The sequence below is a fragment of the Paramormyrops kingsleyae genome, chromosome 2 (genome assembly GCF_048594095.1).
Source record: "Paramormyrops kingsleyae isolate MSU_618 chromosome 2, PKINGS_0.4, whole genome shotgun sequence".
NCBI lineage: Eukaryota > Metazoa > Chordata > Actinopteri > Osteoglossiformes > Mormyridae > Paramormyrops > Paramormyrops kingsleyae.
This window is the reverse complement of record NC_132798.1, coordinates 3,549,794-3,566,697: the sequence shown is the minus strand read 5'-3', so window position 1 is coordinate 3,566,697 and position 16,904 is coordinate 3,549,794. Positions and strand designations below refer to the sequence as shown.

The 16,904-nt window shown below is 39.3% G+C and overlaps 1 protein-coding gene across 1 annotated transcript; it reads left to right on the top strand.

Moving 5' to 3' along the window:
* The first annotated feature begins 691 nt into the window (after nt 1-691).
* Nucleotides 692-15,964, top strand: rab14 (RAB14, member RAS oncogene family). Its single transcript, XM_023809579.2, has 8 exons — nt 692-811; nt 7,214-7,272; nt 7,406-7,459; nt 8,516-8,693; nt 9,034-9,100; nt 9,585-9,672; nt 12,471-12,501; nt 12,596-15,964. Exons 2-8 carry the CDS (start codon nt 7,221-7,223, stop codon nt 12,771-12,773), a joined length of 648 nt encoding a protein of 215 aa, XP_023665347.1. The 5' UTR covers nt 692-811; nt 7,214-7,220; the 3' UTR covers nt 12,774-15,964.
* The last annotated feature ends 940 nt before the right edge of the window (nt 15,965-16,904 follow it).

Below are 16,904 nucleotides of genomic sequence, written 5' to 3'. Positions count from 1 at the left end.
TTCTTTCATCACCAGGATACAGCACTGAAGGCAGGAAGCTCAGTGACTGTTATTTTTAAAGTTACCCTTACAGAAAGAACAATCTCAGCTCTGTGAAACCCAGTGATTTCTGTTCCAGGGTTCCTGAGAACAACTTTCATTCAAAGAACGTTAGATTGAAACCTTTGATTGCTTCTTAGTTTAACAATGGCTTCCCTCCAGTTCTGATCATCAGTATCATATGAGGTAAATGAAGAAACTTATACATTTCACACAGTCAGTCAGATAAACACACAGACACACAGACACACACAAAATATGGGAGAACACAGGGATATTTTAAAATATAGCTTGTGCATTAATACTGAGATCATCGCTCTTTTCATCCTGATATCTTGTGAGTAATATTAAATTATTTTTCACTGGCTCCAAATGTTTCCATTTAAATACTACTACTACTACAACAACAATAATAATAATTATTATCATTATTATTATTATTATTATTATTATTATTATTATTATAACAACAACATAGATATGTCCTTGTAAACACATGTATTTTCAAAGGCTTATCGTCGTCTATTTATATATCATTTCTATCAGATAAACATGTTTTGAATTGAACAGGCAATAAGTTTTCAGGTGATCTGTGGCTTTTAATGTATTTGCGGCATGTCAGCGTGCGCGTGCCCTTTGTCCCACGCTCCAGACGGCGGAAGACGCGCAGCGAAGGCCGCCATCTTGGATTGGACGCGTACCTCAGCTAGGGATATTCCTTAGATTCGCCTGTAAACCCGGAGGGAAACGTTGCTGGAAAAGCCAAGCCGAGGTGAGTAAACATACGTACGTGCCGTACCTGCTATAGGAGAAGGTTGTTTAATTCATGAATGATATGTAAGTGCAAGCGATCTCAAGCTAGTGAGACAGTTTATCGAGTTTGCTAGTTTTCAGCAGCTGGCCATCTAGCTGCGTCGGGAAGGCAGTAAACCGGTGGCTGGTTAATAACGTGAAAGGTGGAAGTGGCTACACCCGCCTCTTAAACGTGACGACTCGTATATTAATCGTGTATCTCTAGGATATGTAGGGCTTTTGTTTCCTGTGAACGGTGCGTCTGTCGTTCTGTTGTTATCTACTTCAGTGGCAATGGTGCAAATGGTGTTATTCGCAGCTGTGTGATGACAGGAGAGGCAGACAAAGCCGATATCGCCCTGACGTCTCTCGTCTATCGTGTGCTGGGGTAAACGTCTAAGTAACCTTCAGGGTACCGGGAAAGGGGCACCGATTTAAAGACCCCGTTTCGGCCTGCCGGCCATACAACTCCCGTGCATCTTTCGGAAACTGGCCACACTGGTTAATAGCTAACTGGATGTCTGGTCAGTTCACAGCATATTTGTTAAATCCGCCCAGGGTGTAGTGTCCCTGGTCTGCGGTGGCGACGGTGCGCTTGGCTGGGAGTAGCAGTGACATGACACGGTGGCTGGGAGTAGCGGTGACATGACACGGTGGCTGGGAGTAGGCCACTAGCAAAGTGCTTTTGTGACAGGCCGTCACCTGTTTGCTGCTGTAATCACTCAACCAAAATATTCAGCCATTGCCTTGTAAATGCATAGTTTGCCAGCACGGTCCATTTTGCAGCTATGGCGATATGTCGGTAGGTAGCTGTGACCGGCTGCTTCTATGTCAGTGTGGCTGTAGTTACATCAGCAAAGCACTGGGCAGTCATTTCCATCTTATTTACCCGCTACCCATTAAAGCTCATCAGCAACAAGCTAGCTAGTTAGCCGGTTGAAATACCTTAGCTAGCGAGCCATGAACTGTAGTTAGTTGTTTAACTTGTTATTCGAGCCTTTCGTTCACAATACCAAAGTCGGCTTGTTATTTTTTTTTTATTAATAAAATGCCTTTTTTTTGTCGTTATTTTAATATCAAATGGATAGGTTGCTGGTAACTACCCGTCTTCTGTGGGTTATCCAATTAGCTAGCTGACTAGCTGATGTCATGTGACACCTGGGTGGAACTGAGCAGTTAAAAGATTTAGCGACCCGGTCCAACTGAGCAGCTAGTAAAATCAGATAAGAAAAGAAGACACGTTGTCTAAGTAACACGCTTTTGGTCTATAATATGGAACAGGTATGGGGGTAAAGACAACGTGCTGGTTGTGGGGTAACTGGATGACACAGCATCTGTACAGGCCTGTCTCAGCAAGGTACCATCTCCTTAGGATAGACCAGTGCTACAACTTTCTAATCATGTAACTTATGTCTAAATATTTAAGAGATTTTACTGCTGATTATAAGATTAAATACACAAAGAAATCATCTGGCCATTGGGCATATGTAGGCAGTTCCAGTGCAGTGTAATTATTTTCACGTGGCCTGTCTTTAACAGCACTGTCAAATATAATGTTTTTGCTTGAAAATATGTCTGCCAGTGTAATGAAGGCAAAGTACATTTGAATGAAACTGTATTTTGCCATTTATATATCTTTAATTTTCACGTATCCTATCTTACTTTCCTGTGTGACATGCTTGTGAGTGCAGGGTTGTTTATGTGTCACTCCTGGAGCTTTTGTGTTAAGTGCACAACAATGACGTGACTGTTATTCAAGGGTCCCACAGTGATGTGACCACTCTGCTGGCCATGGGATGTGAACCAGCACCGTTCTAACACGCAGAGCCAGATGCCGCTCCGTTGTTGGATAAATTCACAATTTCATATGTAAATTATTGTAATTTATTTCCATCAAGCATTATAAAAATATATAATTTACCACAGCATATACATGTACCGACTGTTTACACATATTGAGGGAATGTGTGCTCCGTTCACAGTTTAAGTGTTTTGACCTCAACATTGTCTCCATCACCTGCATACAGTATATTTTCATCTTTGGCAAACAAAGGAAAATAAACTTGATATATTTATATTTTCCCCTTTAAATGAGTGAGTGTATTACAGGTTTTTATCCTCCATGCTCATCTGTACAGGGCTAAATGGGAAGCTATGGCACCATGTCTGCATGAGATCTGGAAGAATTTTTTTGAATGAATTACTAGTTAATGCCAAACTGCAGGCAGGTGTAGCCTTGCACTCTTGTGTCTCCCCAGTGTGTTTGGTGTTCAGCAGTGGAAGGGCCAGTACTTAATATATAATAATGTTATTAAAACTGAAACTCATAGAAAGGTCTAATGTTAAAATGATTTTAGTACTGCAGAATTTTGAAGAGAATTACACAAAGAATAAATATACTGAAATGATGAGTCTGTGCAAGTCACGCATCACAAACCTTATCTGCTTGTTGCAGTTTTTATCTGTTTTATCTCCATCTGTTGACAATGGGATGAGTTGAGGAGTGGCATCTCCCTGGTGCTGTGGCTGTCATGCATTCATTGGTTATGCAGCTGTTCAGGAGAACCAGCTTCATAAATAGTAGCACTTAGACAATGAAATGCTGGAGAAAGTAGAAAGTTGGGGCAGTGTGAAAACGTCATCTAAGATGCGCTGTAATATGAATTAAATGTTTATATGGTTACACATATTCAGTATGAGATGTAATAATGAGAAAATTGTTTTTATTTTGAGTTTTTGTTTTAAGCATGCTTTTTAAGGAGATTCCCTTAGATCCTGGGTAAATCTCAATACCAAGAACGCAAAGACCATACTTGCAGTCTTGGCAAGACCCGTCTTGCCAACTTGCCTTTCAAGAACGATCTCACAAGATCATGAGGACAAAGAATGCACCAATAGAGGGTCGAGACAGACTATACTCTGCCCAGCAGATTATCCCAGCCATAATATTATTGTAGTATTAAATAAATGACATGAAATCTAAACGTTCAGTCTAAATGACTGGTCTGGTTACTTGTGTTTTTTTTCCACAAATAAAGTTTACATTTAAAATATACGCAGGTGTTAACCATTCCAGTTCAGCAGTCTCACAAGCCAATTGAAGTGAAAAGCAGCAGGAAAATACTATCTGACAGAAATGTTACTCCAATTAAGGGAACTCCGGTTAAAGTAGTACAGTTATGGTTCGTGCTTTCTTCCTCCGCCTTCGTAACAGCACGCAAATAATCATGGGATTATTCTCGTTTGGCAGGGATGCACCCGATGCATCCTTGATATTTGGGGTGGAGCAAGACCAACATCCGGGGGTTTTTACCATCCTCTGATCTTGTGGTCTTAGTATTGGAACTGGTTTTCGGCAATGACAGATGATGTAAAATGAGTATACGAGAACACAAGTATGGTTAAGTACGCATATTGATTCAGCCATTGCTAGTCAAAGTGTTTTGTTTGTCATATACACAGTATGGCAGAGGCATCTGTACAATCTGGCGTTTGTTAACTGGGGAGTGGCTACAAGGTTCATAATCTGCAAAAAAAAAAACCCAACAAAGTATGAGTATTTGATCCTCTCACTGTGGTATTGATAAGTCATCAGTTTGGTGTCTGTCTTTGTCGATTTCAGAGATATTTGTAATTCCTTTGCTTTGAAGTGCTCACTGTTTCCTAGCATCTTCTAATACAAATTTCATATCCGCTCTTTCATGTGGTGACACTACTGAGTTAACCAACATTTTGGCGGCTGTTATGTGACCCAGTGCTTTGACAATTATGAGAAGACCTATGGTGGAACACTTTCACATCAGCTTTCTAAGATAACAAAGACTTCTCAGAGGGCTGCTGTTGCAGTACATACTAAACAAAATGCACCACCTGACATTATGTTATGGCCATTTAAACTTGTTAATGCAGTTAAAGAATGAAAAACACTTTCATTGCATTCCAGCAGAATTCTCATTGTGAGCAGAAGGTTCATTTTTAATCATGTATTACAAATATACATATTGTTCTTTAGGGTAGAGTGAGATTTGTCTTTTTTGGTTTTATTTACAATTTTTTAAATACGGTGAGTTTTTGGTTGCTTTTCAGTTGTATTTAAAGTTCTTAGTTCTTTTGTAACATATGCCAATATCTAGTCTGGCCTCATGCAATGCAAAATGAGTGCAAAATGGATGGAGTTTATCAATTTACATTAGGCACAGAGCCAACTCCTCACCAGCTGTGGATTTTGGCATTGCACTGTCACAAGTCATGGCTCCTGTTTCTTGTCTGGGTATCATTTAACAGGCTAATGAGGACTTCACGATGAAACCCTAGTGTAAACACCATCCAGATGAGTTGAATAGCTGGTGTGAGCTAACATGTAGTTGATTGAAATATACAGTACTTAAGATGATTTTAAACTAGTTTTGTCTGTGTGATTATGTTGCCAGTACATGGTGATTTATTTAATTATGTACTTGTTTGTGAAATGTGTAATCCATAGGCAGTTATAAAATCAATTTGCATTAAATGTTGGTAGCTTTAATCATAATATCGTTTATTTTACAACTTGGTTGTTAATGCCCACTCATGCGTATTGTCATCCAGCTTGGTCAGTCTTCTTTCTTGGTTTCCCTTTAACTTTCTCTCTCATTTTACACATCGCATCTCCTGATCTTCCCCACCTTCCTTTTCTTGAGTTTTAGTTTCTTTGCTGCTTACCCCCCCCCCCCCCATGGTACCACTCAGCCTTTTTCTGACACAGTAACTGATTTAAAAATGTCAGTTTATTGCTTCGTTAGCTCTTCTTTTGATACAGGTACAGCAGCTGTGAATGGCATCTTTAAATGACATGTATTTGAATTCCGGTCATTAGATCATTTGTAGGTAATTTGTACTTTGAGATTTTTTCTTATTGGTGTCCTATATAAACCGATAACTGTGCCTGTTAAAACACCAAATAATTTCTTTGGGGGGAGAGAGAAAATATTGCATGACCAGCCCATGATTTTGCGTCTGAAAAAGCAGTAAATATGAAGCAAATTTTTTAATGATTTTTAGTTAAGTGCCAGGAACAGGCTGTGAATTAGCTAATATTTTTAACTCAGGCAGGTGATTAAAGATGGTGTATTGCTCTTTTATTCTGATGGTCTACAATGAGATGAAATGGTGCTTCAGCAGTTAATCATTTGAACTAATTTAGCCCTCTGACATAATTTTTCCCCTCCCTATAGCATTGCATCACCATCCCAGCCCAGTTTCTGATTGCAGTAGTAGGAAAACACAAGTCCAGTGTAGTTCATCCTTGTTTGGCCTAGTTCTTGTCTGGCTTGAGGCCAAGGACAAAAAGCAAATACTTCCTGGGTTTAATGCTGACTCTGTATGTATATTAGGTCTGCACAATGTGCGATGTGTAAAATTAATCAAGCCTCCTTTTGCATGAGATCTGTCTACACTCTCCAAGCCAATCATAATCATCTTCATCCTTGCGGTCGGACTCGATCATAGACAGCGTGGCATGTTCATGAGAAATGTAACAAAAATGATTGAGGAGGAGAAACAAGAACTGGTCAAATACTCGTACGGAAATGTTCTGGATTCTACAGTGATCATATTGAGCAAAAGCAGGTGATTTACAACGTCACCAACTTATTTTACAGACTCTCTTGGTAGATAATACGTAGTTCTGTTTTACTATAGTTGATATTGATTTGGAGCCATATTGTTTGCATACTGTTGTATAAATGTACAGTCTGGTTAAGAAACCTTTTATGTTGGGGTTTCAATAGTCACTTCAGTTTCTTGTTTGGTCAAACAGTGTAATGTGTGGGAGTTCTTCTTTTACTTCCTCTAGTGAAGTTACACATTGATTTCTGGATATTGTTCATTTTGTGATACTATCAATACCTTCTGTTGCTAGCAGAAAAAGCAATATAGTGCAATTTCATAAGCATAGCACCAGAAGAACTTTTTTTATTGTGTGTCTACTTTGTTCTATAAGAGCTATATTTAGTGTTTGGAAGTGGTCACTTTTAACTGAGAATGTTTTTAATATAACTGTAATAAGTGTGTATACAATAACATTGCTTGTAAAGTTCTTCAGGTGACCCTCTTTAAATCCCTGACTGAAAGCAGAAAGTCATTTTTAAAAAGCTGAAGGTGCACACGCTGTAGCAATTTGCACTTTTTGGTGTGAGCTGTGGTATTCATTTTGTATTTTCTCACAAGCTAACCACACCTTGTAGATTTCTGTCAGTAACACAGCAGTGTTGCATCTAAAGCAGATTAGGTGTGATTTAAGTTTAGCATAATCCCATTAAGATATTTGTAGCAATTTCTCCAATTTAGTATATCAAAGATATTTCCCTTGATGCTATAACATAATTTTTTCATATTCCCACAGAGCCACAATGGCCACAGCTCCCTACAACTATTCCTACATTTTCAAGTATATCATAATCGGTAAGTGCGGATGTCTGACGTGTCTGTGGATCACCAGTTCTGCTCATCAGGCACTGAGGCCTGGAGTTTGTGGTCTATTAAAATACGGCATTAATCATGACAAAAGTTGATCTGGTATTCATTCTCTCCACAGGTGATATGGGTGTAGGAAAGTCGTGTTTGCTTCATCAGTTTACAGAAAAGAAATGTAAGTGAATTAGCTTTAAATACTCTAATCCTGCAGGACTACCATCCGTCATAAGTGAATCTGTATTTGTGTTAATTTGACTCTTTGTGTAATGTTTTGGGGTAGACTGGGATATACTTAACTACATTCGGTACACACAGAGTAATTTAGAAGTTTTATATTTATAGCAAACATCAGCTTGCAAGATAAGCCATTTGTTGGGTCCAAATTGGTTACCTCCTTTCTGGAAATTGTCCAGTTCCCTTAAATCATTACTGTAAACGTGGGAGGTTCCTGCATAGGGCCCATCTGTTATTACTTCATTTGTCCTGTAGGTGTGTGGTACAAACGGAGTGATACGTGATCAGTCTTATCACCATTCTTTTTTGTGAACTGTCTATATCAGGGGTCTCCAACTCCGGTCCTGGAGAGCTACTATCCAGTCGGTTTTCAATCCTACCTGGCTTCTGATGAGCCACACATGTTCTCAGATAAATAACAGGAACAGCTGTGGCTCATCAGAAGCCAGGTAGGATAGAAAACTTCTGGATGGTAGCTCTCCAGGACCGGAGTTGGAGACCCCTGGTCTATATGTATAATAATCCAAAGGGATTATAAAGTGTTTTTGAGTTCACATCAGCAAGTCGGTTATCTGTGAAGCAAACTCCATTTAATGCAGGGGTGCCCAATCTTATCCGCAAAGGGCCGGTGTGTATGCAGGTTTTTGGGATAACCTGTAGGTCAGCTGTTCAAACCCAGGTGTGAGGACTCTTCAGCCAATTAATCCTCTAATTAGTAATCTAATTAGGGAGTTGGAGCGAAAACCCGCATACACACCGGCCCTTTGCGGAAAAGATTGGGCACCCCTGATTTAATGCTTCCACTGGTATGTTATGAGGATGTTGGTTTATCAGATGTTCCTTTTAAATTATTATTTAAATTATCCTAAGCAGCTCTCATTGGTATCCCAGCTTACGTTAAGATTGCTGTTATTTTAAGCGGACTGTCTGAATTTCTGCCTGTGAAAACATCTGTTTCAAGTTCGTTTAAAATAGATTTGTTCACTTCCCTTGTCAGTTATGGCCGACTGTCCCCACACTATTGGTGTAGAGTTTGGTACGAGAATAATTGAGGTGAGCGGTCAAAAGATCAAGTTACAGATTTGGGACACGGCGGGACAGGAGCGCTTCCGGGCTGTCACACGCAGCTACTACAGAGGGGCGGCTGGAGCCCTCATGGTCTATGACATCACCCGGTAAGCCAAGGACCCCTCCCCTCGCCTTTCGTCATTGTGCACACGCTGATGGACTCGTTCTTTAATTGTGCGGTGTAGTAAATGTTTATGTTGACATGCCAGTTTAAGAGATCGTGGTCTCAACTTCAAAAGTACAATTATCAACACTAGAAAGCCCTGAAATATGAGGGTCCTGTTATCTGAGCAGTTGAGATGAGGTAATTTGTTTTTTCCCCCACAGCTCTCTCTCTCTCTCTCTCTCTCTCTCTCTCTCATCCAAGCTCTTTTAGATGTAAAAGATAAAAGTTGAGCTCTGACTGATCTGACGATTATCCGTACGTTTCATTTTGTGCTTCTGTAGGAGAAGCACGTACAACCACCTCAGCAGCTGGCTGACAGATGCCAGGAACCTCACTAATCCCAACACTGTAAGTGACCCTCTGCTCTCTGATTCTCCCAGGCAGATGATGGATAGCTGTGACTAATGACTGTTTAAGGGCTGCATTCATTATCACATTATGAGTCACTGTAAGTCAGTCTACTGAGAGGCTGTTGCTCTGCACACCGGTGGGTGTGGGTGGGCGTGTGTGTGTGGGGGTCTCTGCTTGTATTTTTTGGCTGTTAATTAGTGCTGTGCTTTTAAGAAGCAACTTGCTGCCCACCTTCAATGCTATGGTAACAGTTGTATTTCTTTTTAGAATCGTCACAGAAAATTCAGTTTACTAAATAGTATTTTTTTTTCCATGGTGTATTGGCTTCATAGGTTGTTTTGTGAAGCATATAGATGAAAATAACTGGCATATATAAGGAGAGCTACATACTTTGTGGTCTTTTTAATGGAATGCTGTGATGTGTGTAGTGTGTGTACAAGTGAGACCTTTGAAAGCAGTTTCTTCTGTCTCGTTCCCTCAGGTGATCATTCTCATAGGTAACAAGGCCGATCTGGAGGCCCAGCGGGATGTGACATATGAAGAGGCCAAGCAGTTTGCAGAAGAAAACGGTGAGACATTACTGAGGTTAAAAATGAGTCGTCGTCCAGACCTTCCTCCCTGCTGTCATCATATGCAGTAAGGGAGCTTTTTGTCCACCTTGACGGCAAGAAGCTGCTACTGTAGCTGTATGAGTAAGGCAGAGCAAATTGTTTGTACGGACATATCTCTCCAGATATGTGTATTGTACTGAGAGCAAATAGAGCTTTTATACTTTTGTAGAAAATGTTTGTGAGCTATATTATCTGTATTTCTGGATGAATGGCTGTAATCTGATAGTGGCTGGTAGGATCTGCTCATTGGGTGCAAGCTGAAGGTATTGGGTATTGTTGGTTTTGAGTATTATCAATACAATTGAATGCAATGTAAGTGTAGCGCAATAGGAATTTATAATGTGTATGTATATATATAGATATAAAAAATGTGCTGCTTTTGTTGCTTTTTCCCATAAGAATGGCTATAATGCTGACTGTATATATTAGGCCTGCACTCATCTTTCAGTCCATATATATTTTCAGGATGTCTTGTTTGAACACCTTCCTCCAAATTATATTTGATCACTTCAGTGGGATTGAGGTCAGGATCCTGACTTGGCCATTCTAGAATACAGGATTCCTTCTGTTTGAGCCACTGCCTTGTTGATTTACTCCAGATCACAAACAATCTGCCGTTCTGTTGTAGAATTCCCTGGTACAGCTTGGAATTCTCTGCCATCAATAATTGTAAGCCATCCAGGCCCTAAGTTTGCAAAGCAGCCACATACCATTATACTCCCTTCACTGTGTCTCACAGTTGGGATGAGGTTTTGGTGTTGATGTGAACTATTTTTTAACTTTAAAGATAATGCTGTGTGCCTTTCTGAAGAAGCTCAATTTTGTGTCACCTATCTACTGGGCCTGCATTATTCCTGCAACTTTGGTACTGGAATTTTTGGTACTAGTACTCGACCGGAAGTCAATGGAAAAGCGAAAGTACCAAAAGGATGGTACTTAGTGTGGTGGAAAAGCGCCTCAAGAGATGCCTGCAGATCCTTCACTGTCACACTAGGCTTTCTTGTCACTCATTTGAAGCATTACAGTGTATCCTTGAACTGATCTTTGTAGGCCACCCACTCCGTGGGATAAAAGTATTGGTGCTGAATTTCCTCCATTTGTAAACTGTCTGCCTGATTTTGAAAATCATTTAATATTTTATGAGCTTCAATAAGTCTTCGTCCCTGTTGGTTCCCTTAGTGTCGTCATCTAGTGTCCTTTTAAAGGGTGGGGTCCTGCAGGGGTCTATTCTTGGCCCAGTTTTATTTTCAATATACATGGTTCCTGTAGGTTCTATTTTCAGAAGGCATAACATTTCATTTGTTATGCAGACAATACGCAGATTTATCTACTGGCAAGTAAGAACTCTATGAACCTTTTAATTTGTGTTGTCTCAAGGACTTAAAGAATTGGATGCCACAAAATTTTCTTGCCTTAAATATGAGTAAAACTGAAATTCTTTTATTTTGATCAGCAGACACAAATGATTTGCTCGTTAGTAGTCTTGGCTCATTCGTTGCTCACTGTAAATTTCATGCCAAAAGCCTTAGTGTTATTTTTGATAGCAGTCTTAAGCTTGACTGTTTCTTTATATATGTAATTGCATAGGTCTGCTGTTTCCTTTCTTGCTATTATTATTATTATTATTATTTTTTTTTTACTCCAGCTTGTTTTTATGTTTGGTACTTTGGTGTACACTCAGGTATTGTTTAAAAGTGATTTGTAAATAAAATTGATTGAACATATATATATATATACGCTGACGCTGTTGCCAGTGAGAGAAAATTTTTGGGGCATTAGCATTCGCCACTTGCGTATGATGACTTAGAAGATATTACTATTGAACTGCAAATCCTCAAGAATTCTTAAAACGAGACGTAAAAAAAACCCCGGCAAATTCAGATTGATTGCAACACTTGGCATCAGCTTCCCTCTTTCCCAGAGGTCATTATTCTAGAGGTTTACATACTTTCTTCACCTTTATTATGAAATTGATCAGATAATGTATTAAGAGCCATTTATGCAGAAATCCAGATACAGTTGTACCTCAGAACTCGAACTTAATCCGTTCAGAACTCAGGTTCGAATCCTAAAAAGTTTGAGTTGTGATTTTCCACATAAGAAATAATGGAAAACCAATTAATTGATTCCCGGCCCCAAAAAAATCGTGGAATCCCTGTGTGATCAGCTGTTTCTGGTCATTGTCATTAGTCCTGTGTATTTAGTTCGCGTTTCAGTTTGTTTCCCCAGTCCGGTCATTGTATTGTCCGTCTTCGTTTTGCCTGCCTTACCTGTAATCAAACCCCGTATTCCCCGATACCCTGACATCTGCGCCTTTGTCTCCGTTCCTTCCCCGCTCGGCATGACAATATTATTAGTATAAGTAAATGTATTAATGGTTTATAATTAATGATATTAAAATAATAAGAAATCTTTTTTTAAATGTATTATATAATAGTTACTGTTACATGCACGATGCTATCACAGCGAATGCGAGGCTGAGACTGAAGCTTTACCCTTTGTTTCCGCTGAGAGATGTGCCGCGTGACTCATTTCCCCACGCGTACAAGTTCTTAGGTCAGCGTTCATGGTTTGACTTCTGAGATTCAGATCGAGTTCTAGGTAATTTTTTTTCGAACTGGTTGGTTCGACTTTTAAGAAATTCGAGTTCTAATGAGTTTGAAAACTGAGGTACCACTGTATTTCAAAGGGGTTTGCGTGTACTATTCATTATTTGTTTATTGTTTAGTACTAACTGGTGTTAATTTCATTTGCAGGCCTGTTATTTCTTGAAGCCAGCGCAAAAACGTAAGTTTTATAAATTACACTTTCAGCAGTAATCTGTTTGTGGATGACTGCCATTTACAGTCTAACATCGCTACCCACCTGACTAATTTGGCAGAGGTGAGAACGTGGAGGACGCATTTCTGGAAGCAGCAAAGAAGATTTACCAAAACATTCAGGATGGCAGCCTTGACCTCAACGCAGCTGAGTCAGGAGTGCAGCATAAGCCTTCGGCCCCCCAGGGAGGCCGGCTAACCAGCGAACCACAACCCCAGAGGGAAGGATGCAGCTGCTAATGATCGCCATTACCTCCCTGCACTCGCTTGACCTCCCCCCCCCCCCCCCAACTGCCCCCCATCTCCCTCTGCCCAGGAGCCCTGCCTCACCTCATCCGTGCAAGCGTGGGGGCCTGGAGCGCCAAATGAGGCTTGGGCAGTGGCTGTCAGCTCCCCCCGTTTCCAATTCTCCCCCCCCCCTCCTTCCAGTAAGCTCCTTAACCCCCAGTCACTGATTCTGATTCCCCATTTGTCTGTCCTCTCCATCCTGCACAAAGGTCACTGCCCTTGCAACATGTGACACAGGTGCTTTCCACAGGGTACAGATAAGTCAACATAAGAAAAAAGCAGACATGGACAAAAGTAGAGCCTTTTAAAAATGTCTAAATATAAATAGTAACGCCACAAGGATGCAAAAATGGCTCTTTGTACGAATTCCTGTGCAGGTTAACTGTTTCATCATTCCCAATTAAATTAAGTAAGATTCCATCTGGCCTATTTTTTTTAAAGTTTTTTTTGCCTGTTTGCTAAAGGGTAAGGAAGAAGGTTATGTTTGATGACTAGGTACAGCTTGGTTCCTCATTCAGTATGAAGAATGATTCATCTTTAATGTTGAATGATGTGTGCATGATTTCATGAAACTTGAGACTCATGGGTCCATTCCAGACATTCAGTGAGGAAGTTGCTGAATTTGTACTTTACATTCCAGAAAAGATTAAAAATATTACTGTTTTTCAACAAAATTAACCAGGGACTGTTAAATGTGTATAAATTGTGTTGTTTTTCTTGAATGCCAGATAAATATCATTTTAAGATGAAAAGTGAAAGTGAGTTGAAAGCAGCTTTATCAGCCTTTAGTTGTACTGATCTCCTCTATAGCCCACTGTACTCTGACCATCTGTATAGTGAAAATGTGAGTATCCTCTTCATGCAGTACTTCATATCAATTTGTTTTTATCTGAGATGTGTTTTGTTTGCTTTTTTTATTATTTTTGCTGTTCTACGCAAGGATATTGAACACATTTCTTTGAACTAAATTACTTTTACATTAATATTTATTGATACCCTGATTTTTTTTGAAAATGTAAGAGATCCTAGCATAAGTCCTAAGCAGCCAGCCTGAAAAGGAACATTTTTGGAGATGTTTGCAGTTCATTCACAGGAAGTATAACTGGAGGCTTTTATGTTTGATCTGTCCGTAATTTAGAGAAGGGGGGGGGGGGTATTTTCATAAATCACTGATTAAAATAACTGTTAGGATCATCTCTTTCCTGTATGTTGATGTTGACTCCATGGCAACACATATTGGCTAGATTTGTACTGGGTGCTTTGTGCTGGGGGGGGGGGGGGTTTAAGTGAAAAGGGGTCTGAATAGACTTGTTAAAGACCATTGCTATTAGTTTTAATTATGATCTGCTGTAATTCTGCCTGTACAGTAACAGGTGAATGGAAAGCCCTTTGTGTTACACATCAGGCGATGTTCCTGGCCACTTCAGTTGCTTGCTGTTCCATCATCATTTTGAGGGGTAATAGTGTAGAGGAGGACAGAGAAGCAGTGGAGCTTCAGGTCGTCCGTTTTTCATATCCATTATCAATGTCATGGGTTACAACTTGACCATTTATGTTCGTAATTAAAAGCAAAAGGTAAATAAATATAAAATAATAGAACCTGGCTAATCAGTTTAAGTTGGAAATGGTTTTAATGATTGCTCTTGATTTTAAATCGTAATAAAAAGATTTAGATTATGAAATCAGTAATATCACATTCTCATTGTGGCTTCCTTTCAATGTCATGTTGCCTTCTTGAATTTAAGTGAAATTTGCTGCATTTAAGAATGGAAAGAAATGTGAAACAGTTTTACGGGTGTTCCAAGAATGAAAACGTTTTCATTAGTGTTACTTCTGCTTCCCACAGTTATGTAAATTAACACTTTATCACTTTCCTGTAAGAATAAGCCAACTACGTCCATCTGTAAGTGCATTAGAAAAGCAAAGTCGTAAAGCAGGCAGTGTTTCCACTCTAAGCATAGCAGCCTTCTGACATTAATTCTTCATTGGTTACAGCATTTGTTATGAAACCAGTAAATCATTCAGTTATGCATCCGAGTATAATTGCAGGGGCATTTCAGGGCTACAGTTAGGCTAATGGTAATTTTATCAATAAACATAATATGCAGCTGTAGCACTGGAGTCGATACATGTGATGTAATCAGTGGCCTGGAGTGTGTGTTGCCATTTGTTCACTTGTTTTACTTGTTTGATTAGCTGTTGCCAGAATGAAAATGCACAATTTAACCAAATATATTAGACAAAGTCCTGTTCCTCAGTTTTGTTAAACTAAAATGCTGTTAGACAAATACATTCAAGTGTGTGTGTGTGGGGGGGGGGGGGTGGATGAGAATGCCAGTTGCATTTGTGCTAGTAAAATATTTTTATTGAAATTTACAAAACCAAAAGTATTTGCATTGAATGTAACATACATTGAAAATGTTTAAAATCATTCAAAGGTTAAACAAACAATTAACTATTGCATTGCCACCTCTACTCACCTTTTCAATATGATTTGAGCAGTAAAGCAAAATCCTCCAAGAAGCTGAATTAAAAGTTCAGTTAAACTCCACATATGCTCCATCCTGCAAGGCACTTAGTGAGAGACTGCAGTGAGAGAATAATTACGCCCCCAGGGCATGCTGAGTGCACGCGTTCCTCTGATAAGCCCTGTGCATGTCGCCTATGCTTTAGATTATATCTCCGGCTTCTGTAACAGGGAGGAACCTTGACACAACTAAGGGTATAACTGGAATCAATGAGTTTGCTGTGATCCTGTATCCCATCTTCTCTATAAGTCTAGAGAATTGTGCTTTTCAAGTAGATTTTGTGTACTCTCAGTATCATGTAAAATCATTGCTCTTGTTTCAGGAGATCATTAAATCTCATGTCATTCCATACATGAATGACAAGCTTGCATCCTGGAACCACCTTCTGCTAATACATGTATAAGCTCTGGCCAAACCAAACAGTTAAAACTTTTGCTTGGTTGATCTTTCTTCTGCCTTTTTAGTCTTCATATTGTTCTTTTCGTGTATAACCACCTAACTACATGCACATGGGTCTTATTATTTATATATGTGAATATTTTTCTGTACTTTTCGGTTTATGGGCCACAATGCTATTGATCTAAATATTTGTAAATAAAGTACATATCTAGAGAATTGTCTGGTTTGAGTTACAGTAATGTTGTTCTGAGTAAAATTATAGAAAAATGTGTAGAAACAATATATTTTACATTTTATGCATATGCTATAGGTAGCTGTAAACATAACTCAGTATGTTTGATTTTTCGTCTCACAGACTCATGTTTTGCTTGACTTGAATTCCTTAATGTACAGATCATGTGAAACTCATACTTTTAGTGAAACTGCGTTGACAAATTGTAAAAATAAAATAGGAGCACAGGACCCAGAATTAAACATCGTTGGTTTTGCATTGGCCACTGCTGGGTTCATCACATTTGAAAGCGTAAAGGGTACATCCGAAATCACGAACATACACAGTACATACTGGATTTCATTAGAATCTACTACTCAGCTGTTAATGTGCGTGTTGTACTGTATGTATGCATGAGAACAGTATGTCTCATATCACCTAACCTGGATGTTTGGCTTGGTCAACAAAAAAAAAAGTTTAAAACTGTTAAAAAGAATATCAATGGGGGGGAAAACCAAAACACATGTGAGTCAACTTATGTAACTGGCTATTGTCTTTCACAAATTTGTTCAGAGATTGCACTTCCTCCACCTTGACAAAAATATCCGAGCAAATGATATTGGTTGTAGCTCCACAAATGGCCTTGTGCAACCAATGGATGCTACTCTATCCCACGTTTCAGTATTTTGCAGAATTAGGCATGTCATCCAGGTACCGTTAGCCTACTGTCTTATTCATACTGAGGATTCAGACATGGCTCAAGTCACATGCTATATTTTCCTATTACATAGCAAATGAGTATGTGATAGTGGACATCCCATAATACTGTCAAACACCTTATGCATTATTTTGAAAAAAAACCTGTTGTACAAACATGGGTTTCTTTTTTCCCCCCCAAAACTCCTACCCACCAAACAGCCCCAAGGTGATTGTGAGCTTAGAATT

Coding starts and splice junctions, on each gene's coding strand:
- rab14 (XM_023809579.2), top strand. CDS start 7,221: ATGGCCACAGCTCCCTACAACTATTCCTACATTTTCAAGTATATCATA. Junction 7,460..8,515: donor TCAGTTTACAGAAAAGAAAT/GTAAGTGAATTA, acceptor TTCCCTTGTCAG/TTATGGCCGACTGTCCCCAC. Junction 12,502..12,595: donor CTTGAAGCCAGCGCAAAAAC/GTAAGTTTTATA, acceptor CTAATTTGGCAG/AGGTGAGAACGTGGAGGACG.